This window comes from Lepus europaeus, chromosome 4 (assembly GCF_033115175.1).
Source record: "Lepus europaeus isolate LE1 chromosome 4, mLepTim1.pri, whole genome shotgun sequence".
In the NCBI taxonomy this organism is placed as follows: domain Eukaryota; kingdom Metazoa; phylum Chordata; class Mammalia; order Lagomorpha; family Leporidae; genus Lepus; species Lepus europaeus.
This window is the reverse complement of record NC_084830.1, coordinates 109,980,577-110,007,995: the sequence shown is the minus strand read 5'-3', so window position 1 is coordinate 110,007,995 and position 27,419 is coordinate 109,980,577. Positions and strand designations below refer to the sequence as shown.

Here is a 27,419-nt window from a genome sequence, read left to right as displayed (position 1 = left end):
TCACCATAAAGTTCCACATAAAATATGCCCAATTGTGATGTACTGTGTAGTCTAATCAAAGGCATTTGAGTGAATAACCTTTCCCCCAAAGAAGGAAACAATCAAAGCTGAATAACTTCATTAATAATTCAAGGTGTGTCTGCCAAGGCTTCATTTATTAAGTGCATAGTTAGCAGGCTTCGGAGCCAAGTTCTGGAGAGGATGGCACCTTAGCACCTTGTCCCACCTCAGGTGAGTGGACACAGTTCTCAGGTGGGCTGACCACACACCTTGCACTTGGCAGCGTGTGTTCCAAGTGAGGGCAACGTCCAGCTGCCTTCACCAGCTAGGAAATGGACCAAAACGATATTTCCATTCTCTGTCTGGATTACCAAGGGCAGAGGAATGGAGCCGTGGAACAACTCTAGGAGGAATGAGGCAGGAATCGTTCCGTCTTGGTTTCTGGTGTTTCCACCCACAGACAGCCCACCCTGTTCCATGCAAGGCACTCTCCAAACTGAGGTGGCAATGCTCTTTCATGCAAAGCCCCGGATCTGCTTGTGGCTATCACAGTTAGCACAGCATGATAATATTCACTTTAGCCAGTTACTGTCCAACTGAACTGGCGGTTGGGTAGCTCCTCAACAGAGGAAATCACAGGAGAAAGTCCTCCTATACAGGAAACAGCACATTTAATTAACCAGAGCCAGCAGAAAAGGCTTGTGACCTAGACAATCTGAAAGGCACATCTACTGGGTTTCTACTGTTGAGAATGACCTTGACCGTCAGAGTCACAGCATACCGGAAGATGGCAGTAGCATTGTTGAGCACCTACTGAATGCACAGAGCACTTTGCGTGTATTATCTCTGATAGATTTATGGCCCAAGAAGTGTATGCCTACAGCTTGAATTAGTCTCATAACCATATACCTCCTAGGGACAGAGAAATGATGAGATCAATTTTAAAACTATTACCGCGCTCTCTGAGCTCACCAAGACAGGCACTTAATTCAAGGGCGCATTAATACTGAATCCAGCAAGAACTCACTTGGCCAACTTGCATTCCTTCCTGTTTGTGATTGTGTGATATGATAAATGGAGGTTTATGTTCACACCAACAACAAAGAAAGGGTTTATTAGCTTGGATTACAGGGGCTAATCCTACCCCGTGAAAGTGATTTCTGGGCCTCTAGCACACTAATTGGGAGAGTTAAACACATGCCAGCTATTCCAACACAGCAGTGACACTATGACAGAGCAGAGTCATACCAGGGGATTGTCCTGCCTGAAACACAATCATGTCACTTCATCTGTTGACACTGTCAGCTTGAACTTGGAGAATGGCATCCCCCAAGAGCCAGTCATCACATACTTGTTATCGTAGCCCCTCCAGGGGGGAAAAAAACCTTACTTCTCCACTGGAAACCATCACTTAGCAAGCTGTCCGATCATCTTCAGAGCAGTGAACTACTCATCAGTGAACAGCAGCCTGGAATGAGGTCCTTCTCACCGAGACCCAGTGACTTTCCATCGACGAGAAAATTCCATGTTGACCTCAGATAAACCCTACTCAGGTGGCAATTTCACTTTTCCTTTGAGCAATTCCTTCCATCTCTCTCTGCAGCTTCACTTTCCGATCTTCCAACTAAAAGCATCCTTCCTCCTGGGAAGCTCATTTCAGGACCTGTTGAGAGGATCACAAAATCCCACTCACCTGGTCCTCCTAGTTCCTACAGGATGTTCTGTACCCACAGGCCCTCTCTCCCCAGCATGGGGCCAAGGTTAACTGCTATCTCCTTGTGCTGGCACTTCGTGGGGCGACGTCCTGCTGAGTGCAAAGGAGAAACGGGGGGGAGGGGTCTCTACTGTGGGCTTCCTTAGACTAATTGCTACCCCAGAGCTGCAGAGATCACTGGAGTTCCCGACATAAATCAAAAACTCTCATCCCTGGGGGACTTTTGCCAGACAAAATGGTCCACTCAAAATAGTATCCAGAGATTTCTTCCAATGCCGGAAATGCTGCCGGGGACCTGACAGCACTACCTTGCAGCCTGGCCAGGGGCTCAGCCGGGCTAGGAGGCTGCAAAGGAAGCCAGGGCACAGGAGAGTCCCTAAACTGTGTGTTCTGCATCTTGTCCTGAAACTCCTCTTAGAGCTCCTTCTTGCCCCAACCAGGAAACCAGATAACGCCTTTCCCAGCCATTTCTTTGCTTTCCCAATCTTGGTGAAAAACACAGTAAACAAAACTAACTTACGTCACAATCGGAGTAGTGATGTAGTGGGCTTGTAACAGTTGTGTTACCTTTCTGACAGCTGATTTCCAACACCACGCCCTCCTGAGAAGCTGCCCAAAGGACATTTGACACATGACTGCTTAGAGGCTGATCTAAAAACCACCCCAGTTGAGAGAGACAGAGCAGTGAACTGAAATACACTGTATAGTGAGCCTTGAAAATCTTCCATCTAATGAAATAGCAGCACTCAAAAGATTTTTTTTTTTGGTAGGACTCTGCTTTTTTCAGAGCATTTTCAGTTCTAAGGTGTAAATGAAAGAAATGTATGAATTCAATTTTGCTTAAAAGGGGCAGCAGGGGTTTCAAGATTAAGAGAACAGATGCTTGAAGCAAAACATGATTTGAGTTTTATTGAACCAAGAAGACTGAAAAAATATCTGGAACTCTCAGAAAATCTTTATCAAGGCTCAGCTCAGCACTCCCGGGACTCATGGTTAAGTACATAAAATTCAGAGTGGATGAATTGTGTGCACTGTGTGTGTCTAAGTGGGTTTAAGACTCACCCTACACCTCCGCTCCAGGAATCTTAAGCTTGAAGGCTTCAGCATCTAATGAGACATTTTTCCCCCTCGGCTCCAGGAAGCACCATCAAGGATCTTCACCCCGGATTACAGTGGGGGAAGCTGTCAGTCAGTACTAAATTCATCCACAGCAAACCAATCTACCATGTTTAAAGGGACAGCAAAGATCACATTTTCAAATGTCAACATGCCATCATGAATATGGTCTCTAATGGAACTAACGCAGTTTAGGCAGCATTGACGATGAGCCACTGGAAATCCAAGAAAAACTATTTCAAGAGATAGCACAACATTCTGTGCTTGTCATGCACCCTGCCATGCAAATATCTGCACTCAAATATGTCGTGCTCATTTAAATTCCCCTCTGGGCACAGTTTTCATAACACCCCACAGTTGTGGGACGTTGCATTTTCACTATGCTTCAGTTCAAGATGCTTTCTCATGTCCGAGAAATTGCTTTGTTGATGCATGGGTTACATAGAAATTGGAACTGTGTTGCTTGATTTCCAAACATTTCAAAATTTTCTGGTTTTCTTTTTGCTCTTGACATCTTGCTTAAGTCTACTCTGGACAGAACTATTCTGGTTGACTTTGATTCTTTGAGCTTTGTTAAGGTTGCCTTTATGGTCTAGGAAGTGGTCAATTTTGGTAAATGTCTCTGTGCACTTGAGAACAACACATAGTATTCTATGATTATTGAGTACCAAACTCTCTGTGAGTTTGCATCCGAGTCCAAGTTTGTTCGTTGTGTTTCTAAGATCTCCTATACCCTTGCTGATTTTTTGTCTGCTTGTTTTATCAATAACTAAGAGAGGTGCTTTTAAATCTCCAATGAGTATTATGAACTTATTTCCTCTCTTTAGTTCTGCCAGTCTTTGCTTTAACTGTATTTTAAGCTATATTATCAGTTCATACTAATTTAGATTTGCTCCCCCTTCCTAGTGGGTGGACTTTTGTGCTATGAAAACGTCCTGTTTAGCAAAGCTTCTTGACCTTTAAGTCCTGCTTTGTGGGATATGAAGATAGCCTTGTCACCTTTTCTTGATTTGTGCTTGCGTGGTATGTCCTTGTCTTCTATTTTGCTTCTACCCTTCCTGTGGCCTTATGCTTGCATGCAGCAGTTAGTTACGGTTTGCTTTCCCTCTGATGGTTTTTATCTTACAGTAAAGATTTCTATTTGCGTATTTCAGCAGCTTTACCATGTGGTTGTGTTTTTTCTATTTGGGGTTTGTGGTGCTTTTGAATCTGTGGCTTGATATATTTCGCCCATCTTTTAAAATTCTAATTCATTATCTCATTTTTTAAGGTTTTTATTTATTTATATGAGAGGCAGAGTTATAGACAGAGAGGAAGACACACAGAGAGAGGTCTTCCATCCTCTGGTTCATTCACAAAATGACTGCAATGGCCAGAGCTTAGCCGATCTGAAGCCAGGAGCTAGGGACTTCTTCCAGGTTCCCCACGCAGGTACAGGGGCCCAAACACTTAGGCCATCTTCTGCTGCTTTCCCAGGCCATTAGCAGAGAGCTGGATTGGAAGAGGGGAAGCCAGGACACAAACTGGCATCCACATGAGATGCTGGCACCGCAGGCAGAGGCCCAGCCCACTACACCACAGCGCCAGTTCCTTCATTATCTCTTAAAATACTGTTTCATCATCATTATTCTCCTTCCAATTATATGTTAGAATTCTTCATAATGTCCCATAGATCTCTTGTGCTCCTCTCTGTATTTTTCATTCTTTCTCTCTCTATGCAAAAGTCTATATATTTTTCTATTGACCTATCTACCAACTCAATAATTTTCTCTGCATCTTTGTCTAACCTGCTGTTAAATGAGTCTATATCGTTGTTAATTTGGGGTAATATATTTTCCAACTCTAGATTTTAATTAACTCTTTGTATATGAAGCTGGTGGAATTCTCATTATTTTTGTCTATTTTCTTGAGCGTATGTTCACCATTATCTTAGCGCTCAGGCCTGATTAGTCCAATACCTGGGTCACCTGTAGATCTATTACTACAGTCAACCTTTCCTCTTGGTCCTGCCTCTTCATATGCCTGGCAAATTGTCATTGAATGGTGAACACTGAAAATATGTAAGCTCTCTGGTTGAGTCTCTGACTTCCATATGGTAATAGAGTGAAGGCAGATACACTGAGTCCTATTTTGAGGCAGGCTACCTCATTAGCTCTCCAGTGCCTTCAAAGAGATGGAATTTTTTAAAATCCTCTTTTTCACCGGCGCCGACTTACTAGGCTAATCCTCCACCTGCGGCACTGGCACACCGGGTTCTAGTCCCAGTTGAGGCACCAGATTCTGTCCTGGTTGCTCCTCTTCCAGTCCAGCTCTCTGCTGTGGCCCGGGAAGGCAGTGGAGGATGGCCCAAGTGCTTGGGCCCTGCACCTGCATGGGAGACCAGGAGGAAGCACCTGGCTCCTGGCTTCGGATCGGTGCAGTGCCAGCGGTAGCAGCCATTTGGGGGGTGAACCAAAGGAAGGAAGACCTTTCTCTCTGTCTGTCTCTCTCCCTCTCACTGTCTAACTCTGCCTGTACAAAAAAAAAAAAATCCCCTTTTTCTAATTGTACTCAGTGGAGCTCAGCTCTGCTACAACTTGGATGCTTCAACTTCTATACTGTCATAGGCTGTTCCTCACCCCCTCTTCCTTTAAAATTCAACCAAACTCTTCCACGTGAAGTCTGCCCTGGCATCCCTCCCTCCCACTCCTGTGGCAGGAGTTGGGGCTTCCTCCTCTCAGCACCCATCTCTTAGCCGTTTCCTCCTGTTTTGAGATGATTTGCCAATGAAGAGTTCCAGACCGGCATCCCACTACATCCCACTTGCGGACATGTTCTATATGGCACATGCTATGCATTTTAAGTGTTAAATTCACTGATAAGAGCTAAGAATCTGAAAACAAATGATCTTTTAATGTAACATCTTTGAAAAATCTAAGGATCCGGACTCCCCAGGCTTAAATTCTTGCACCAGAACAACTGGCCAAGCCACAGGTATTCCCCTTCCAGGGGGCAATTATCCTCCAGGTCTCAGCTCCTACCCCTCCCTGTGGTTCTACACCGATCAACTGCCCACATCTAAGTTACCTACCCATGACTACTGGTATTTGGGTTTGCAATCCCTGGTCTGTGAGTGTGCGTCCCGACCAATCTGAGAATTTTATATAAACACATAAGACGTCTCTTCCTCTCTTTCCCAATACCTATCATATGCCTGGCATGTTGGAAAAGGTAATCTTCATTGTTGGACAAGTCTCCATGAAAAATATCTAAGCTTTTACTGGGCAGTGAAACTATTCTATATGGTTCTATATGGATGGTGAATCCATGACAAGAGTGAACACTACTGTAAAACAACTGAACATCCATTACACTTATCGTATCAATATTGGTTTATCAATTGTAACAAACACTCCACACCAATGCAAGATGTTAGTAACAGGACACTCTGAGGGTGGTACGCACGGGAACTCTCTGCACTCTCTATGGCATTTTTCTGTCAAACTCAAACAGCTCTAAAATAGTCTACTAGTAAAAATAAATAAATACAATTTCCAATCAATCAGATAGACGGAACAACTAAACCCAGCAAGATAAAGTTCTCCCATGGGATGCAGATTGGGATACGAGAGTAGAAACACTTACCAACGAATGCCCTCCTGCCCTGTCACAGGCTGCTTCTGTCTGGGGATGTCAGATGGGAGGTGAGGACCGAAACACACTCTGGGTCAGGGGCATTGGCAAGACAGGAGGAAGCTCAAAGAGCTTCCAGAGGAAAACCAGACTGACCACCAAACAGACATGAAGAGGCCAGCAGGGCAGCATCCAGCGCGGCACCCTGGAACCATGGGCCAACCAGCTGCCCCGTGCCCTGGAAGACTGTGCAGGACAGCTGTTTTGCTTTGTACACGTACTCAGCATAAGAGGGGACTCAGCCTATACGCACTCTGCCACCTGCCCTGTGCTCGTTCTTGTCTGCATTTGTTGTTTTCCTCTCCTACATCCACGTTACTTTTCAAACTGAGAAGGAAGAAAGCAGCAGAGACTTGCGGAGTGCACGCTCCATGAGAGCAGAGAACCAAGTCGTTTGATGCAGTGATACACACATAGTCGATGCTTCACTGAGAGTTGGGGATCACCTTGCAAGATACACAGCCACAAATCACAAAGAATCAGAGGGGGTGGTGGGGGCCTCCTCACTGTGGAGGTTAATCTTGCAGGCCACTCTTCTCTCAGACATGTGGGTATTTCCAAGGACCCATCCTCATCTATACATCCTCGTGCCATCCCATCTCTACGGCTGCATGACTGCATGGCTGAGGGCATGCTCAATGCGCCCCTGCTGGGAGCCATGGGCACTGGGAGGTGAGCCATGGCCTGTTCTGACCATGGGACAAGGATGGGGAGGTCAACCCAGTTCTGCTATGGAGAGGCCTCTTAGTGTATGTGCAGCTGAATGTGACCAGGACACCCTCAGAGTGGCCTCTCCAGGGACCATACAAGTATGTTTCACTTTTTCAATGAATGGATTTGGTAAAATGTTTTCTTACTTTTTCCTAGACATCGCCTGGTGGTATTACCAGTATCAGAGAGGTAAAAACAAAGTTTAAACTAACTTGAGCACTTTGATCATATTATTTGCAAAGGAAGAGCTTCCTAATTAAGGATATACTTTGTAATTAGTCTTCGGGTTCAGCAACTTTCTGTGCCCCCCCTTAGCAAACTCAACCTGTTTAACAATGTTCTGTTAGCAGATAAGTCTCCAAAAGTTTGTGCCCCTGAGACACTGAGATATGTTCCTCTCAGAGGCAATGAGACAAGCACAGGCGAAAACTCAGAGCCTGCCTGTGGCTCAAGTCCAGAAACTTCTTTAAAAAAAAATAGCCTGAATTTCTATGCTTTCTTTTTCCCCACGATCTTGACCTCCTAATCTAACCAGCAACTTCTGAGGCAGTTTTTCTTATGATTTTTTTTAATTTTTTTCTTATGATTTTTTTTATTTTATTATATCTATCTCCTATAATCACCTTCAAGTCCTTTGTGCAACAACATGGAGCATGTCTTAAATAAACAGATCGTGAAGGAGTAGAGTGTATAGCTTGAGGCAGGAAAAAGGATGGTGAGTGAGAGGCTGGGTAGGTCCAGATTAGAAATCATTAACTCAAATGCCTCTGGGACCAGACAGGCAAGATCAATGAATTAAGAGATCCAGGGGAAAAGAGCAGGAGCCCTGGAGGCTGTGCTGCCCAGATCCTGCTCCATTTTGGTTGACTGCTACCTTATGAGAATTTGAGACCAAAGTTGTAAAATAATCTCATTTTCCAAGAAATCCAATCTTGTGCATGAATCTCTCCACTTTAAATCTTGACAACTAATTCCAAAAACATTAGAACACATTCCACAAAGCAAACAAGACCTGTCTTTGGGCCTTCACTCGGGCCAAAGGGCATCATATTGGAATCCCAAAACCAGATGTATGGGCAGTAAGTCCAACCCCGGGACACCACAATGAAGAAACATTGTTCCAGTCCAAGGAGAAGGAGATGCCCGTGGTCATGCAACTAAGCTTTTTGGTGAGAACACCAGAGGCTTGGGTCCTCCTCCTGCTCAGTCTGAGGCTCCAACTTGTACCTGCAAAGCTTATTAGGAGCGGGACAACTGCAAGGCTGGTTATGAGCCACTCTGCAGTGTGTGCCTGGGTACAGTGGGAGCCGCTATATTGGCACATGGAAGTCGGATCTGATGAAGAGGCCTAGGCTGCTGGATTCTAGGTCTAGCCCCATTATCTACCACTTATGTTATGTGACCCAGGACTCAGACACAGCCAGGGAATGACACAGCTTGGACCAGATCTCCTATGCTAGAAGCCTTTAGCATGGGCCCCGCATGTTAGATTCAAGAACTCACTGAAAATATAGGCAAACACTGCCATGATTTGCCACACTTTTTTTTTCCTGAGAGGGTCTAAAGCTTTCATCTTTTTTTTTACTCAGAATCTGAGTCAAGGACCTTAAAACATCAAGGAGCATTTAATCTGAATCACCTATTCGGTCCAGGGATTTCCTCTGTAGAATCCTCCAGGATTGATCACTCTATCTTGCTTTACCCCAAGTGATAGAGATGTTTCACTCTAGGGGGCACTCACGGTTAGGAAGTCGCTTCATCTGGGGGGACACCCTTCCTCCTAATACCAGATGGGGAGGGCAATGAGCCTCCTCCCCACTCCCCACCTCGCTCAAGGTTATGAGCAATGGACATGATGAAAAGTACTTTACAAAGGAAGTATTCTAATTTACTCTTGTTCTGTAGTTATCCCCATAGTACTAGTCTCTAGGCTACCCTTTATCTCTACCATCCAAACTCAACCTGACTTAGTAACTGGCTCAACATTATTTTTAATAGCAAAAATAATAACGGGCAACATCCGGCATTAGAGATGCTTGATAACCGTCAGAAGAGGCGGTCCCGAGTGTCATTCTGTTTTCTTCTCCAACCAGGGAGCTGGGCCCCCTCCTGCCTAGACTGGGACTGCCTGGGCAGCATCAGGGAATCCCCAAGGGGCAAGAGGCAGAGGTGAAAACCACTGCAGGCCATCAGTGTGAATATATTCAGAGAACACGGTACAGAACTGCAAGGCATACCAGGAAAGGGGAGGCGGAGCCAGATGTGGGCATCCCGGAGGGTTGCCGTGGGTATAGACAAATCAGTGTTTTCCAATCAAAACTCATGACATGTGAAGGTCACACACCAGCATGTGTTTACAAAGGAATATATTTTTCAATGAGAATAAAATACATCTCACGTTAATGAAGGAGAGTATTATTTCATGACATTTTTGCTTCAAAATAGTTTATAAAATGATGCTTATATGTATGTGTCTGCTGGATTGTGATGTAAATTGCGGTTCTTACTATAAAACACTATCTAAAAAATTGACAGTCACTGGTTCCAGCCCCTCACATCCTCGGGCAGGCTCCTTCCCAGCACGGTGAGCCCCAAAGACATGAGTTTTACTTCATAGCTGATGGAACCACAGCCTGACAATTAGAGGCCGATGCAAGCAAAATTAAACAACCTTGGCAGTCACTATCCAATGATTCAGATATCACAGAATCTGTTTGATATGGAAATTGATCCTGCTCCCAGACAGCAAACAAATCATTTATTAATAAAGTCCAGTTCCACCTTAATGAAGCGGGTTTCCTGGGTGATATTTCAATAATTACTTAGTGCATTTTTAATAACGGCAATGGCAAGTTGTTTTGGAAGCTGAAAGAGTCTCTTAAACTTTTGCAAAGTAATTCCCTGAGCTTGTGAAAAATGCAGGTGTTGGAAGATGAAGGAATAAGAAAATATAACAAAAAAGAATTCTCATGTTCTTAGAGGAGATAAACCTAGACAAGGATACTGAACATATTCAAAAATAGATCATTTCTTCCCAAAACACAGTATTTTCATTTTCCTTATTGCTATGTCAATGTGATTTTTGCTGCTTTTCCTTCCTTTACTGGGACCCCTGGGCAGCACTCAGCGAACCATCAGGGAGACATAAGGGGCATGCAGAGACAGCTGAAGCACAGGGGAACACGTGTGTTCTCAGGGAAGGCACCATGCAGTCCGATGCTAGCAGAGCTCAACTGACAACTGGTTGTTATTTTCAGATGAGTTTTTAAAATGTATGTAAAACACATGGGAACATTCTAGGGTAGACTTCTGGGAATACTTTCCCCTCACTTTTTTTTTTTTTTTTTTTTTGAGACTCAGGCCTTTGATTTATATAGAAACACTTCAATGTTTGGATCATTGCTACTTAACTCATTTGCTTCAAAACATACCGATAACTCAATGCTCTCTGAGAATTATAAGGAAATTAACCACCTGATACTATGTTATGTAAGCAGAATATCTTACCTACATTGCATCCTCTTCCTGAAACCTGGCTGGATAAAATGATACCTGATGAGACCCACCAAAGAATTGTTATCAAGTTACTGGCACTCAATCCAAACCTCCATTACCTTTAGGAGTATGTACAAGATACAACCTTACTTTGATGAATACCTTTTGCACTGAGGTCAGACTCCCAAAAGGGAAACTGACAATTGCAGAGAAAATCCAGTGCAATGAGGCTACCCCTGATGAGAGACACACCCAGGTTCTCACACCTGCTCACCCAGTCTTCCCATGTGAGACAGTGCGTCTGCTCTGGGCTGTCACAGGGTGTGACATGGTGTGTGGTACTCCCCGAAGTCTGCCCATCTCATCACTATTCTTGCCTACCCAGATTTCCAGTCGCTCAAGAGATGGATTTGGTAACGTCCGCATGACAGCAATGGGCAGAGAATTGATTCGTGACTGGAGTAAACTTATAGACAACGTTTGGGCAGGGCAACACAAGTGAAGGTGAAACACTGAAAGTTCCACAGATTTGGACTTCCCAATCCTTCAGTGGGAAATGGGCAGATTTCTTGCTTTAAGTAACAGATGTGTCCTAAACCTCTAGTGCAACCCCGGATTGCCTGCTGCACAGAGGGGAGGCATAGTTGAACTACTACTGACGCCAGCTGGGTGTAGTGCTTTTCAAATGCCTTGCAAGCTCTCATTTGTACAAAGTCACCCCCAAGTTAAGTCATTTTCCTATTATTTAAGGACACCTAGCGATAGTACAAAACAATATGCTATAAAATACATCCCAATCTTTCTAATTAATACTTAACATGCCGGAACTTGAACTTTTTGCTAACTCACTCTAGTCTTTCCCTACTTGGACCACATGGTAAGAATCCATGCTGTTGATTTAATTGACTTGTTCTCCTTTGCTCTTGAGAAAGTATTCCTCATTCTACTCTGCTCTCTCACCTGTACCTCTAGCACCTTCAGAAAGTTCCCTGGGCAGACATTTGCCTGTGCAAAGGGGTTATTTTGAAAGGAAGGGGAGTGTTTCTGTTTGGATTTGATTTCAGCACTTCTGTCCTCCTCTTTTTAGCCCCAGTGCTGCCACTACCTCCCGACATGGCACCTGACACACCTAGAGTAGCAGGTGCACAGGTTGTGGGACCAGGGAGGTGGGGTTCAAGGGCAGGGAGGTCATCCAGCCCCATGGCCCAGGTCACGATACCCCTCGTCTGGCAGCCCAGGCTGTGGCGTGACCAGAGAGACCACCAAGGCAGCCACCCCAATGCCATCTCCTCTGTTCCAGATAAGATTGAAGATGAGCTAGAGATGACCATGGTCTGCCATCGGCCTGAGGGACTGGAGCAGCTGGAGGCCCAGACCAACTTCACCAAGAGGGAGCTGCAAGTCCTTTACCGAGGCTTCAAAAACGTGAGACACACATTGGTTCACAAGGCCTGGGTGGGATGTCCCACTTGGGGGAAACTCTCCCAAATGCCAAGGGAGTTTCCCATTTATGGAAACTGCACAGGCAGGGTCCCCTGGGCCTGAGTGCAAGATCACCAGGTCAGGAAGCAAGGCCCCAGGCAGGAATGAGACCATCTCAGCAGACACACCCCCTGCCAGATCCCTCACAGCGTGGCACAGCCCTGGAGAGCCCACCCAGAACAAGGGTCTAATCCTGGCTGACCACTTTCTGTCTCTTTGGTGCTGTCTTACACTAACCAGCTTCACAGAGACTGATGTATAAGCCTGAATGTCACTGTGTTAATTTACCACGAGGAACAGAATTGATAAGGAATCGGACTCTCCTCTCCTCCATCTGGAAGCTTCTCTCCCTAGCAGCCACGCAGGAAGCCAAGTTACAATCAATCAAAGGTGGATTGGGGGACAAGGAGTTCCCTGTTGCTTTCCATCCTTTAATATATTCCTGCCCTCTCAAGCCACTCTGAGACCACTCAGACCCCATCTTGGATGTCGATTAGTTTGTTTTAGGTTTAGCAGCCAGAGCAGTCTTACTCCCAAGTCCTGGGATGGGGAGGAATAAAAGGAAGCACTCCATGGGCCGGCGCCGTGGCTTAACAGGCTAATCCTCCGCCTTGTGGTGCCGGCACACCGGGTTCTAGTCCCGGCTGAGGCGCCGGATTCTATCCCGGTTGCCCCTCTTCCAGGCCAGCTCTCTGCTATGGCCCGGGAAGGCAGTGGAGGATGGCCCAAGTCCTTGGGCCCTGCACCCGCATGGGAGACCAGGAGAAGCACCTGGCTCCTGGCTTCGGATCAGCGCGATGCGCCGGCTGCAGAGGCCATTGGAGGGTGAACCAACGGCAAAAAGGAAGACCTTTCTCTCTCTCTCTCTCACTATCCACTCTGCCTGTCAAAAAATTAAAAAAAAAAAAAAAAAAAGGGAAGCACTCCTGGCCCCCTCCCTCCAGGTACAGGGTGTAGGTGGAGCTTGGTCAATCCCAGACCAGCCACAGGTTCTCAGTGTCCCCCAAGGCACTGAGTGACAGGGAGCCTCAGACGCGGCGCTGGGAATTACCTGCCACGCCCGGGGATGCCCCTGCCTTCTGTAATGACCCTGAGTCCCGGCCCGGTTTCGTGCCGGCCCATTGGGCTTCTTTCCTTCTGATCTCTAAGAGCACTGTTAACAGTGGGCAGCTGGGTTGGGGCAGGCCTGAGCAGCCTCCAGGAAGGAGATGACACTGTTAGGCGTCTCCCATGGACTCAGTATTGCATAACATAGGTTCAGAGGTTAAACCTCATGATAGCCGTGCTGGGAATGTACCCTTCACCCCATTTTACAGATAAGGATATTGAGGGTCAGGCTGACACAAAGCGAGAAGTGACCAGGCCAGAATGCAAATCCAGGTGCCTTCCCCAAAGCGGAAAGCCCTTCCTAAAGCGGCTGCAGTCCCACGATGGGGTTGCCTCCTGCTACTCGCCCTGGAGACACAGACTCTGTCCCCTACCCGTCCTCGCCAAGGAGCCCTGCGGAGCCCTAGGCCCCAAGGATGAGCCCCACGTAGTCCCGCCCCCGAGCCCCCACCGACCTTCTCTCTCCCCTTCACACAGGAGTGCCCCAGCGGTGTCGTCAACGAAGAAACTTTCAAGCAGATCTACGCTCAGTTTTTCCCCCACGGAGGTGAGTCCATCCTGGAAGACGCTCCTGCCCGGCTCCCCCTGGCGGCTGCTTTCCTCCCGCCAACAGCACACCTCCGGAGCCTCCAGGGCCATTGCTCCTGTTGGGATCAACAAAGCAAACCCAGGCTGCTCAGGAGCTACAGATAGCAGCTCGGGATGCTGCAATCCTCCTGCTTCCCTTCTTACAAGGCAGGGAATTCTCTCGAGCTTGGGCAGAAGGCGCTCTGAAAAGGAACCGCTCTAGAAGGGGAAGAGAGATTGTGCCATGATCTCCTGATGGCTGTGGCAATCACTTCGCCTGACCCCAGCCAGGGCAGCCAGATGTCAGAGAAGTAAAGCAATCTCCTTCAGATCACACAGCTCGAGGCCAGTGGGCCGGGGTCTGGCACAAAGCTTTGCCACGCTGGCTCCGCCATTGTGCTAGACACTTTCCACTCTCTCCCTTACACTTGATCTTAGCCAAAAGGCCGAGAAGCAATGCCACACTTTCCTTTAAAACAGCTGGGAAAAGCTGGAATTTTTAAACAGAACTTTAGTAAATGCCAAGGACTATCAAAACAAACTAAGCCTGAAAGATGGCAGGGAGCACGAAGCTGTGCTTACAAAGGTAGGGAAGCAAATGTGCCAGCTACAGCACCTGCTCTGTGCCCTGCCCCAGGCCCGTGGGAACCAGCTCTGGGCCTATGGGCTGGGACCACCCCAGTGGCTCCTCCCGTGGCCTCCGTGGGTCACATGCCATCTTGCATGCTGTCGCCATGAGTGGTCTCCTTAAAATCCCTTCCCTGGACCTTGACAAAACAGACCCTAGTGTTCCAGACACTTCTCGGGCTCTATTCTCTTGAGCCTTTTTAGCAACAGATAGGTGCCTTCCCAAGTGTGGGACCAGGGCTCAGCCCCCACCAACCTGGGGGACAGCTTCATCCCCTGTGGGCCCCAGAAACAGTTTACTGAGTTCCACTGAGACATTCATTATAGAGTTTGCACTGTGTGCCAGGCACAACACTAGATGAACACTTTTTTTCCAAAAGTTTTAGGAGCCAGGTCTTGCTACAACACATTGTACAGGGTTGGGGCAGAGGGCTCAGAGAGGTTGCGTTTGATGCCTAGGGTCACACAGCTGTGACCAAGCCCAGGTCTCTCTCTCTCCATGGCACGGCTCACTCCATGGTATAGCACTACTGCAATGTGAAGAGCATCTTGACACCATCACCACGTCATCACCCACCATAAACACACAAGAAAATCATTTGCCCCAGATGGCTAGATGGAGGGGCAAGCAGCTGTCCCCACTCTTGAACTTCCCAGCTAAACCCCAGGAGCCAAGTAAGCAGGCCTCGCTCCATTCTTTTTGCTTTCTGCCGCCCCAGCACCAGCCTCCTCTCTTTCTAGTCAAAACCCTGCCTCTGTCTTTCACTGATGTCTCTCTTGTGTGGATCCGGGCCCTGTCAGCTGCCCTTCCCTCTCTGCCTTGCAGATGCCAGCACGTACGCCCATTACCTCTTCAATGCCTTCGACACCACCCAGACAGGCTCCGTGAAGTTCGAGGTATGCTTATCCCTTGGGTCCACGCCAGGATTGGAGGCTCCTGTACCACCGCTCCCTCTGAGCCACAGGGTACTGGGGGAAGGGTTGGGTCAGCAAAGCTCTCAGACAGAAAATGGGAAACTTAAATAAAGATTTCCTGAGACAGCAGAATCAACCTCCCCTGCCTTCCAGGACCTTGGGGTCTTGGGCACAGATGCCAACCATGTAAGAGGTCACGGGACTCAAGTACTAACCATGTAAGAGGTCACAGGACTCATGTACTACTGTGTAAGAGGTCACAGGACTCAGGTTCTACCAGTGTAAGAGGTCACAGGACTCAGGTACTACCGTGTAAGAGGTCACTGGACTCAGGTACTAACCATGTAAGAGGTCACACAAAGGCCACTCACCATGTGTCGGCCTCTGTTACTACTGCCTTGCCTGTGTTAACTCATTTAACTGTCACAATAACCCTACAAGGTGGGGTTGTGTTCTATATGACCGTTCTACAGGAGAGGGAAAGAAGGTAGAGAGACAGTGATTTTTCCCGAGGTCAAACACCTGGGAAACAGTAAAGGAGGATTTAGGACCGGACAGTATCTCTCCACAGCCCATGTTCTTAGCCTTGGACTACACGGCCATTCACGTGTAGTCCAACAAACAGCACAGCCACAGGATGAGGCAATAGCAGAGTGGGCTGTGTTGACCTGCCCCGGAGGTGGCAGCCCCCAACAGAGCTCCATTCCAAGAAGTGGAACAAGGTAGGGAATGGAAGGCCGAGCTCTATGCTGAGCTTGGCCGTGTCCCTGGGGCAGACAACGGGGCATAGGGGGAGGTGGGGAGGACACCATGCTGTTACACAACACCGGAGACTCTGAGCCAAAGACCCAGCTTCAACCTGCCCCACGGTTTGGTAGCTCATGTCGCTCCTGCCTTTTCACTCCTCAGGACTTTGTAACTGCTCTGTCGATTTTGCTGAGAGGAACTGTCCATGAGAAACTCAGGTGGACATTCAATTTGTATGACATCAATAAAGACGGATACATAAACAAAGAGGTGAGTGGACTGGGGCCAGGGGCACCAGAGGCTGCTGGGAGGGCGCCTAACTTCATAGAAACCTACCCCACACATGAGGACATGGTGGTCTGAATGAGGCAGGGTCTGCTTGAGGCTCTCAGAGCTGCTCCCTGGCACAGAGAAGACAATCTTGGACCTCCTGGGTCACCGTCCTGTGCCCTGTTCCCAGGCACTCCAGCAAGGCTTGTGCAGGTTTATTCTCACTGGGGCCCACAGGCTCAAGGCACACGACTAGGGGCGTGATGCTCTTTGTGGGTGGCAGCCAGCAGGTGAAGCTCAAACTTGGGATGGTAGGACCTCAGGAGGCACCTGAGAGATTGTTTCAGGGGGAAGAGGCTACTGTTGGATCATATTGGCCACAACCTATTTTGCCTACAAATAAAACTACAGATGGGGGTGCTAAAAGGTGTGGTCATCTCTAAAGAAATCATCAGAGACAAGTCCTGAATTTTCAGACTTTCGTGTTCAGCCAATGAAATGCCCACAAGTCTAAGTCAAAACTCACTTTAGTATTCACCGTATACAGTGGAAGCTTACATTGACACCCTCACATCCTATTTGCTAGGCACAGTGCCTGAGACATGAGTATCATTTCCAACTTTCACTCAACCCCATGGAGAGAAAGTGAAAGTTTGGGGAGCTTACCCAACTTTGACTTCTCATTCATTCACTCGCACATTTCTCAACACATACTTGAGGGCCTGGCCTATCAAGCGCTCTAGGTGCTGCACACAAAGAAGTGAGCAATCACTCTCATAGAGCAGTGTAGAAAGATGGGCGATACACAATCAAAGTCTAAATCAACAGGTGGAAGATGTTTGAGCAAGGAAGGTCAGCAAAGGCCTTTCTGACAAAGTGTTGGCCCCCTGGGACCACCCATGCACAAAGCTGGGAAGAGTGTTCCAGGCAGAAGGATAGAGCATTGGGGAGGCTTTGAGGCAACATGGATTTTCATGGGTTCCCCTTGGCTACAGACTGCGGTGAGGTGGGGAGGCTGGTGCAAGATGAGACAGGTGATGAAGGGCTAAGGTAAGGAACACATCCATGGTCCATCGGACAGAGTGACTCGAAGAGGGTTAGAGAATTCTAATAACTCTTTACCATTTAGCAAAATTGGATTCACAGTAAGAATCTTTCCACAAAGAAAAGTATAGACTCTAATGGCTTACTGTTGAAGTCTAATAATACCAATGCTATACATTTTTTTTTTTTTACAAAATAGAGGGGGAAGGAATACTTACCAATTCATTTTCTTTTTTTAAAAAAGATGTCATTTTATTTATTTGAGAGGTAGAGTTACAGTGAGAGGGAGAGACAGAGAGAAAGGTTTTCCATCTGCTGGTTCACTCCCCAAATGGCCGCAACTGCTGGAGCTGCACTGATCCAGAGCCAGGAGCCAGGAGCTTCTGGGTCTCCCCTGCGGATGCAGGGTCTCAAGCACTTGGGCCATCCTCCACTGCTTTCCCAGGCCATAACCCATATGGGATGCCAGCGCCGCAGGCAGAAGATTAACCTGCTATGCCACAGTGCTGGCCTCCTAATTCATTTTCTAAATCCATCAGTTCCCTGATACCCAACATAAGAAATGCTTCTGTGAGAGAAGAAAACTACAAACCACAAACTCAGTACCCCTCATGAACACAAATACAAAATAACAGCAAATTGAATCCAGCAATCTATAAAAATGGTCATACATCATGATTAAGTGAACTTTGTTCTAAGAACTGAAAACCCAATCAATGTAATTTACTGTATTAACAGAATAAAAAAGAAAAACAATATATCAATTTAGAAGCATTTGACAAAAAACAGCATGTATTTTCAATGAAGCTCCCCCAAAAAATAATAATAAAAGATAATTTTCTCAATATGATATCAGGTATCTAGAAAAATCTTACAGCCAACATAATACTCAGTTGTAAAAGACAAACTACTTTTCTCCAGAAGCAAGACAAAATCAAATCAAAGGAATATAAATTGAAAAAGAAAGATTGAAATTGTGTTTATTTGTAGCAACATGATCGAATTCATAGAAAATATTAAGGAGTCTGCAAATGGCCTACCAGAAATCACAAGTGAATTTAGCAAGATAACAGGATATGAGTTCTATTTACAAAAATCATGCATATTTCTATATACTATGAAGAACTGGAAAATGTATCATTTATTATAGCAGAAAAACACAAAATACTTTGAGATAGATTCAACATAACAGGTGCGAGATTTGTATACTGAGAGAAACCAAAGACCTAAAGAAACTGAGAGAAACCAAAGACCTAAAGAAACTGAGCTATATCCTGCTTGGACTGGAAGTCTCAGTACAGCTAAGATGTAGAAATTCCTAAATTTAATTTATAGATACAGTGCAACTGCAATCAAAATTCCAGCAGACATTTTGTAGAAATCGATAAACTGATCATATATACATATGATATATGGAAAGGCAGAGAACCTAAAATAACCACAACAATGGAAATAGAACAAAGTTACAGGACTGAAACTGCCTTGCTTCAAGGCTTAATATAAAGGTTTAGCTACCACGGTAGCAAGGAATCGGCAGAAGGAGGAATAAACCAAGATATGAAAGTAGAGATCCCAGTTTAGACTTACACATAAATTGGCCTTGTGAAAAAGATGTCAAAGAAATCAGAGGGGGATGAACCATGTTTCCAACAAATGGTGCTGTAACAGCTGATTTTACAACATCAGTAGATGTTAAACTTTCCCAACTTGAAAATGGATCCCATTTCAATACATAGGAGAAACATCTTCTTTGGGGTAGAAAACGCTATCTCAAGACACATACAGAAGGAATCACAAAAGAAAAATGGATAAATTTGACTTCATCCAAGTTTAAAATTTGTGCTCCTCCCAAATCAACTTTGAGAAATGGAAAGACTAGTCATAGACTTGGAGAAAATGTTTGCAAACTGTATGCCAAAGACCTGATATTCAAAATATCTAGATTTTCTAATTCAATGAGATAAATAACTCAATTTACAATAGGCAAAGCAGCTGAATAGACACTTCAGAAAAGGAAATATATGAATGGCCAATGAGTCCACGAAGAATTGCTCCGCATCTCTGGCCTTCAAATAAACACAACTGGTAACCATAATGAAATACAACTAGAATGGCTACCAATAAAAAGACTGACAATACTAAGTGTTGGCAAGGATTTGGAACAACAGAAATTCTCAGTGCTGATGGAAATGTAAAATGATAGAAACATTTTGGAAAACATTTTGGCAGCTTTTATGAAGTTCAAGATGCACTTAACATACAATCCAGAAATCCTACTTATAGGTATTTAACCTAGAGAAATGGACATATGTGGGGCCAGCTCCCTGGTAATGACCTAGTAACAGCAGCAGAAGATGGGAGATCAAGGTGAAGCTCCTGGTTCCTGGCTTCAGCCTGGCTCATCCCTGGCCTTTGCAGCTATCTGGGAAGTGAACCAGCCATTGGAAGATCTCTCTCTCTCTCCCTCTCTCTCTCTCTTCCCCGCCCTGTAGCTCGGACTTTAAATAAGTAAATCTTTTTAAAAATGAAAATAGATAATTCTATAAAGACCTGTAGAGAAATGTTCATATCTGCTTTATTCATAATAGGCACAAACCAAAAACAACTCAAATGTCTGTCAACAGAACAATGGATAAACACATCGTAGTACATCCATTCAATGGAATACTATTCAGCAGTAAAAAATAATTACTGTCACATTCAGCAATGGCATGGAATGCCATAAACATTACTCTAAATGAATGAAGCCAGACACACACTGAGTTTATACTCCATGACTCCATTTACATGAAATTTTAGAAAATACAAGTTAATCTATAGTGATAGAAATTTCACCAGCAGTTGCTTGGTATTGGAGGTTGACAGATGGTCATTGCAAAGGAGCATAAAAGAACTTCTTGCTGTTCTATCTTGAGTCTATTGGAGGCTACATGGGCATATACATTTATCAAAACTCATTAGTTATTTTTAAATGGTTAAATGAATTTTTTTGTAAGCAAATATGCTCCAGTAGATTTTATAGAATTTTTTAAAAAATCTTGTTGTAAAGTACCGATGTCTAGCCAATGGAAAGTGCTCAAAAACACATGTTGTATGAGGAGTCCTAGCAACACAGAAAAAAGAAAACAGGAGTCTAATCTCATGCCAGCAAAAGCTCTCAAATCCCAAATGAAACCCTGGGAAATTAATCCCAGTGCTCTATTTAAAATAAATGCACAAGACTAGGATAAGGTTCATTCCAGGAATGGAGAAAATAACAGTAGAGAAAATCCACTAAATAATTCATTATATCAATATATCAAGATTAAGCTCTGTGAAGCTAAAATCACATTCGATAAAATTTACCATCCATTCTTAATAAATTTTTAAAAACTCTTAATGAACTTGGAATACCTCTTCAACATACCTCAGCCTAAACACAGTTTCTTTCTTTATGGTGACACTACAGAGGTTACAGCAAGAATCAAACAAGAGTACACGTGGCTAATCACCACCAATATTTAACATTTTCTGAAAGGCCTTCGACTTCACTAAGACACAAAAAGTAGTAAGATAGAAATACAGGAAGTTGCAACGCCCTTTGGTAAGGACATGATTTTCCACCATCTTCTCTCCAGGAGAAGACCCCCAGAATCCAGTCCCTTGAGCTTTCCCTCCGACCCCTTTCACCTGTTAAAGAAAGTCCTCTACTCACTTTCACTGCCAAAGTAGATAAGGAGCCCCAAACTCTGCCACCCAAGAAGAGCTTGAGCTCACGGTTCCCACACTGTGTGCTTCCATGTCCCCTCTCCAGGAGATGATGGACATTGTCAAAGCCATCTACGACATGATGGGGAAATACACATATCCCGTGCTCAAAGAGGACACTCCGAGGCAGCACGTGGACGTCTTCTTCCAGGTAAGTGCCCACACCCTGTGCACGAGTTTTAAGCCCAACCTCAGTCACTCAACCCGTGAGCATCTGAGACAGTGGGAAACAGAAAAGAATGTTATCAAAAGTGACACAGTCCTCAAGAAATCAGTGATCTCATTGGGCAGACATATGTACCCACAGAAGGGAGGGGGAAGCAGGTCATTAAGTACAAACGGCATAGGGCAGGGACACAGTCCACAGAGAAGACTTCACTCAGCACATCTGCATAGATTAAGCATCGAGAAGTCAGATTGGAAACTAAGGCCGGACCCACTTGGGAGGTCCTGAGATGGAAGTGTTTAGCTTTACTCTGCAAAATGATGGGCAGCTACAGTGATCCTTGAGTAGGAGAGCTGTGTGATCATAGTAATATTTTAGCTAAAAAAAATTAAAGTAGCAGTAGTATATCAAAGAATGTCAGAGCTCACTTTCATCCAATAGTCCCCTGCAAAGATGGGAAAACAGGAGTTCCCTCCAAGACTACATGGTAAATGCCAGAGACAGAACCAGAACCTCCTGCATCCATGTTCCTTCTGCCAGGTGGACGGCCAGCAGAGAGCGTAGGCAGGACCGTGCTATGGCTCAGAAATGCCTTGAGTGTGTCCCTCAAAGGTTCACGTGTTGCAGGTTTGGTCTTCAGTGTGGCAGTGTAGACACGGTGGGACCTTTAAGAGGCGGGGCCTAATGGGAGATGATTAAGTCATTGGGGCATCACCCTTGGAGTGGAATAATCCTGTAGTTCTCATGAAAGGGAGTTGGGATAAAAAAATGCAAGACTGCCCCTCCTCATCTCCAACTTCCTGTCTGCCCATCTGATCTCGGGTATACATTCCCACCCTTGTGAGGTTGTCCACTGTGAGGTTCCTGACCCGAGCCAAGTAGAAGCCAGCTCCCTGCTCTCCAGCCTGGGACCTAAATCAGCCTTTTTTTTTTTTTTTTTTTTTTTTTAGAAAGTAGCAAGCCTTGGGTATTTGGTTATAGCCACAGGAAACAGACAACAGCATGGAGTAGTCCAGCAGTGAGGTGGTGGGATCTACAGCAAGCCTGAGACCTAGGGACCCGGTGCGGGTCCAAGGGCTGCACCCTATGTCGTGGAGCCAAGTTGGTTAGCAAACACCAGGTTCTGGAATGCAGATGATCGGGTTCTTTAAAATGCTCCCTGTTGTGTCTTTCAGAAAATGGACAAAAATAAAGATGGCATCGTGACTTTAGATGAATTTCTTGAATCCTGTCAGGAGGTAAGGAAAGCGCGCAGGGCAGACATAAAACTCTAAGTCTGAGGAAGGAAGTCTCGGGTTTGAGGGCTGCACGTGCCCGCGACTGCTCAGGTCAGATTCCCTCCCGGCACCAGCCGCACCTGAGGGCCGGCCACCCCCCTCCCCCACCTGGCCTGTGCTTAACCTTGGCCAAGCTTGGCCCTGAGCCGAACCGTCTAAGTAGGGGCTGGGGGATGGGAATGCTCGAGGGAGTCTCCAGGAAACTAGACTTCGCTAGCGGGCAACACTGTCATTTTTTCAACCTTCCTTGCACTTGATGTCCCCACTCCTCAGACTATATGGGAGCAGCTGGAAAAAAAATCTACAACTGTGTGCTTGGAAAATCGTTTCCCATGGTTCTGAAAATCTGCATTTCCAAGTCTTGATCCCGGAGATACCGTGTTTGGGCTAAGATCTAGAAATCTTCTTAAACTCAAATGTCCTGGACCAATGCTTCTAAATCTGCGAATCAGTCTCTTTGAAATCTTGTTAAGCTGCAGGCTCTAATTCCATAGGTCAGGCCTGAGACGTTACTTCTCCAACACCCCCCAGGTTGCTCCAGGTACTACCGGCCCTTGGATCACACTTTCATTAAGTCTAAGGAATACTCTGGCCCGAGTCTCTAATGGAAACTGGGTCAGAAATACTTGCTTCGTCTACTTGAGAGAAATGCATGTAAACACCCACCTTATTTCAGAAACATACACAGTTATCTGAGTTCCACCCAAGAAAAACTGCAAATGCAATGAGGCAGGAGAGAAATTGTTAACACACACCGAGCATCAGCAAGTTTCGGGCACATTCCACAAATGGCACAACCATCCTGAGTGAGGGAACTGTCTCACACGCAGGGTGAGAATCCAAACACAATCTTCAGCTTATGACGGGTCAGCTTAACTGTTTTTCAACTTTCCAAGGTGCAAAAGCAACACACAGTAGAAATCGTACGTTGAACCGTGAGTTTTGCTCTTTTCCTGGGCTTGCAACATGCAGCACCATCCTTGTGCAGGGCTGGGCAGCAGCAGCCCATGCAGCCACGTGATCCAGAGGTGATGGAGCCAATATGCAAGAGTGCGGGGGGGGGGGGGGGGGCAGCATTTTAGGGAAGCAGCTACCCAACAAATTACATGAGGTATTCAACACTTTATTATACAACAAGTTTTGTGTTAGGTGATTTTGCCCAATACAAGCTAATGGAAGCATTCTGAGCGTAAAGTAGGTAGATAGGCTAAACTGCAGTGCTCAGTAGATGAGGGGTATTAAAGGCATTTCTGACTTGTTTTCCACTTAGAGTGGATTGACTGGGATGTAACCCTATTGTAAATTGAGGAACATCGGCATTAAACAACTAAAATGAACCAAACATTTACTAAGTGTCATTGACCTTGGCCAACTCCCTAGAGAAGAACCCGCTGAGGCCCCTACTAGGACTGATCCACTACTTGGTGGATCTTTGAGTAGCCCATGGGCTCTGAGCAAGCTACCAGGTAGCCAGAGGGGAAGAGGCTAGGGTTGGAGAGGACGCTGTGTCATCGGTTCTACCAACAGAGCTGGAACATTTTAACATGTAGTCAACATGAACTGACTGAATACCAATATTGATCACATCTATTTTAAAGAAGAGAAAAATGAGGTATTGCTGGACTAAGTGGTGTGGCCAGGATCACAGTCAATGACAGAGATGCACCTTAAACTCTGTCATTCTGAGTATCATGATTTTTAGATTTGCTTATCAGGTAAGAGAGACTTTTAAATCAGTTTAGTTTCTCACATTAGCAACTTCTACACTCATTGACTCTTTCCTTTTTCACAACCTACCCTAGAGGTATCACCCTGCTCAACTCCATTAGATATGATGAAGCTGAGGCACAGAGACTGAACAACTTGCCCAAGGTCACACAGCTAATAAGTAACAGGGCCAGAATTTGAATCCAGGCATCCTCACTCTAGAACCCATGTGCTTAACTATTAGGCAATAAAAACTCCCTGCTGTAGACATTTTTAAAGATGATAACTACTCAAATGACTTTTGTCTCTGTTAATTTTTTTCTTTCATGGGTCCACTTTGTAACTTATTAATTAATTTTCTGCCATCTGCTTTTTCAGCTTCGATTTTTTGTTGAGATGAAAGTTCTGCTCATTAATTCCCAGTCAATTTTTTCTAACACATACATTTACAAGTGTGATTTTCCCTCTGAGTACTACTTTGGCTGAACACTGCTTTAAATCCCACAAATTTTGATATGTCAGATTTTAATATACTTTAATTCAAAATATTTTATCCTCTGACCTACGGATTTAGAAATGTGTTGATTAGTACCCAAGTATTTGAAAGTTTTCTAAACTCAATAATTATATCTTAGAAAAAATATGACAAAAATGTAAAATAGAGAACATACAATAGAGACATATGCCGGATTTTCAAAAAGTTCATGGGAGGTACATATTATGATAAACAATGCATGATTTTCAAAACAGTTTTCACATTTTAAAAATTATATTATTAATTTTAATAGTATTAATTTATTTTAAAAATAAAATTTACTTTTTAATTACATTTTTTCTATGAATTTTTTAAAGATTTATTTATTTATTTGAAAGGCAGAGTTACAGAGAGAGAAGGAGAAACAGAGAGAGATCTTCTATCTGCTACTTTATTCCCCAAATGGCCACAAAGGCCAGGACTGGGCCAGGCTAAAGTCGGGAGCTTCTTCTGGCTCTCCCATATGGGTGCAGGGGCCCAAGCACTTGGGCCTTCTTCCATTGCTCTCCCAGACCATTAATAGGGAGTTGGGATTGGAAGTGGAGCAGCCGGGACTGGAACCAGAGCCCACATGAGAGGCCAGCACTGGAAGTGGTAGCTCAAGCTGCTATACCACAGCACCGGCCCCTCTGAATTTCTGAAGTATACACGTGCATACAGAAACAAACAGAGCCGCAAGAGCTCTCCTTGAAAAAAACTTAGTAAAATCGATAAATGCATATTGAGATTGATGTAAAGAGAGAGAGAGAAAACTCAAATTATCGCTATTGGAAATGAAAAGGAATATCAGCACAGGCTTTAAAGACAGCAAAAAGATAATTGGTCATTAGCTAATAGATTTGACAACTTATATGGAATCTACAAATTCCATGCAAAACACAACTTCGAAAACTAACAGAAAAAGAAACAAAATCTGAATAGTCCTGTGTCTGCTGAAGAAACAGAGTCTGTAATGTAAACCTTTCCCCCAAAGAACATGGCAACAGCAGGGCTCCCCTGGCCCATTTTCCCCAACATTGAAGGAAGGGGCAGTGCGGATCTTACATAGACTCAGGCAAGAGAGAGCCCCTCTCGGCTTGATCCATGGGGCTACCGTGACCCTAAATGGAAAGCCGATGAGGTGTTACAAGGCTTTTAAAGATTTCTAATATATTAACACACTCCTTCTGAATGCAGATGGAAAAACTCAAACCCTGCAATTTATTAAAAAGCATAAAACATATTATGAATAAATGGGGTTTATTCCAGGAATGCAAGGCTGGTTTAACATCCAAGAATCTGTCAATGTAAGTAATCAAATCAATAGGCTAAAAAACTGTGATTATCTGTATAGAAACAGAAAAACCATCTGATAAAATGCAGGTGCCCAGAACTTCTTAAGAAACATCTCGGAGTCAGCACCGTGGTGCAGCAGGTTGAGCCACTGCTGTGGCACCACCATCCCATAGGGGTGCCAGTTTGAGTTCTGGGTCTCCACTTACAATCCAGCTCCCTGCTAATGCACATGGGAAAGCAGCAAAAGATGGCCCAAGTGTTTGGGCCCCTGCAAACTCACATGTGGGAGGCCCAGAAGAAGCTCCTGGCTCCTGGCACAGCCTGGCCAGTGCTGGCCATTGCAGTCAACTGTGGAGTGAATCAGTGGAATGGAAGATCTCTCTATCTCTATCTCTGTCTCTATCTCTGTCTCTGTCTCTTTGTGTGAGTGTATATGTGTGTAACTCTGCCTTTCAAATAAATAAAATAAATCTTTAAAAAAAAGAAGAAGAAACATCTCACTGTTTTACTGGATAATTTGCCTCCTCTGAGTTCCTCCTCAAGTCTAGAAAAGCCACCCCTTGATTTGTGAATAGAGCTCCATCTAGGCCCCCAGCCCTTGCTCCTTGCTTCTCACCCCCTTGTAGCCATGGTCTGCCTAGAAAACCACGCTGGAGATTGGCCCAGCAGTTACAGAGCTTCCCAGGGAGGGGCCTCGGAGAGCTCTGACCACCCTCTTTCCCCTCCCCTCTCAGGATGACAACATCATGAGGTCTCTCCAGCTGTTCCAAAATGTCATGTGACCAGGGACACAGCCACCCAGCTCTCAGAGACACTGGACTAAACAGCCACCCAAACACCCCGATCTTCCCTCTTTCTGAGTTTATACACTGACTCTTGGGACAGCAAGCCCTTTTACACTTTGGAAGAACTCTCTGCTGAAGACTTTCTACGGAGGCCAGCACCACACGGCCCTGTCTCTAATCGCCAGCTCTTCCTCCGCCCTCTTGCAGAGAGACACAAGGTGAAGTTCGAGTTTGTTTCCGAAGCATGCCCACCTCTTCACACTCTGCCCTCTGGAAAGTCCCTCTGCTTGAGCTTAAATGCGGCGCACAACTTTCTGCTTCCAGATCCCCAGCTCACTGCCTCCAAGTCAATAAATCTGGAAGCAAGAAGACCTTAGCCAAGTGCACACCATCCTCCGCTGGCCTCCCAAACCAACGTGCCTGTTTCTCTTCCTGTGGTGGGAAGAATGAGCATTCTACA

General features: G+C 45.3%; 1 protein-coding gene across 6 annotated transcripts in view; it reads left to right on the top strand.

Annotated features, from left to right (window-relative positions):
* KCNIP1 (potassium voltage-gated channel interacting protein 1) overlaps window positions 1–27,008 on the top strand; it is a 328,155-nt gene extending 301,147 nt beyond the window's left edge. For 2 of the 6 annotated variants that reach the window (XM_062189644.1, XM_062189646.1), the window contains exons 2-9: window positions 7,370–7,402; window positions 12,009–12,133; window positions 13,775–13,844; window positions 15,318–15,388; window positions 16,316–16,423; window positions 21,261–21,365; window positions 22,556–22,618; window positions 26,909–27,008. In XM_062189644.1, the coding sequence (XP_062045628.1) occupies window positions 7,370–7,402; window positions 12,009–12,133; window positions 13,775–13,844; window positions 15,318–15,388; window positions 16,316–16,423; window positions 21,261–21,365; window positions 22,556–22,618; window positions 26,909–26,956 (623 nt within the window). In that variant the 3' untranslated portion in view covers window positions 26,957–27,008. Of the gene's footprint in view, window positions 1–7,369; window positions 7,403–12,008; window positions 12,134–13,741; window positions 13,910–15,292; window positions 15,389–16,315; window positions 16,424–21,260; window positions 21,366–22,555; window positions 22,619–26,908 lie in introns of those variants that run through there. The other 4 variants (XM_062189645.1, XM_062189648.1, XM_062189643.1 and 1 more) reach the window with 3 other exon arrangements.
* The last annotated feature ends 411 nt before the right edge of the window (window positions 27,009–27,419 follow it).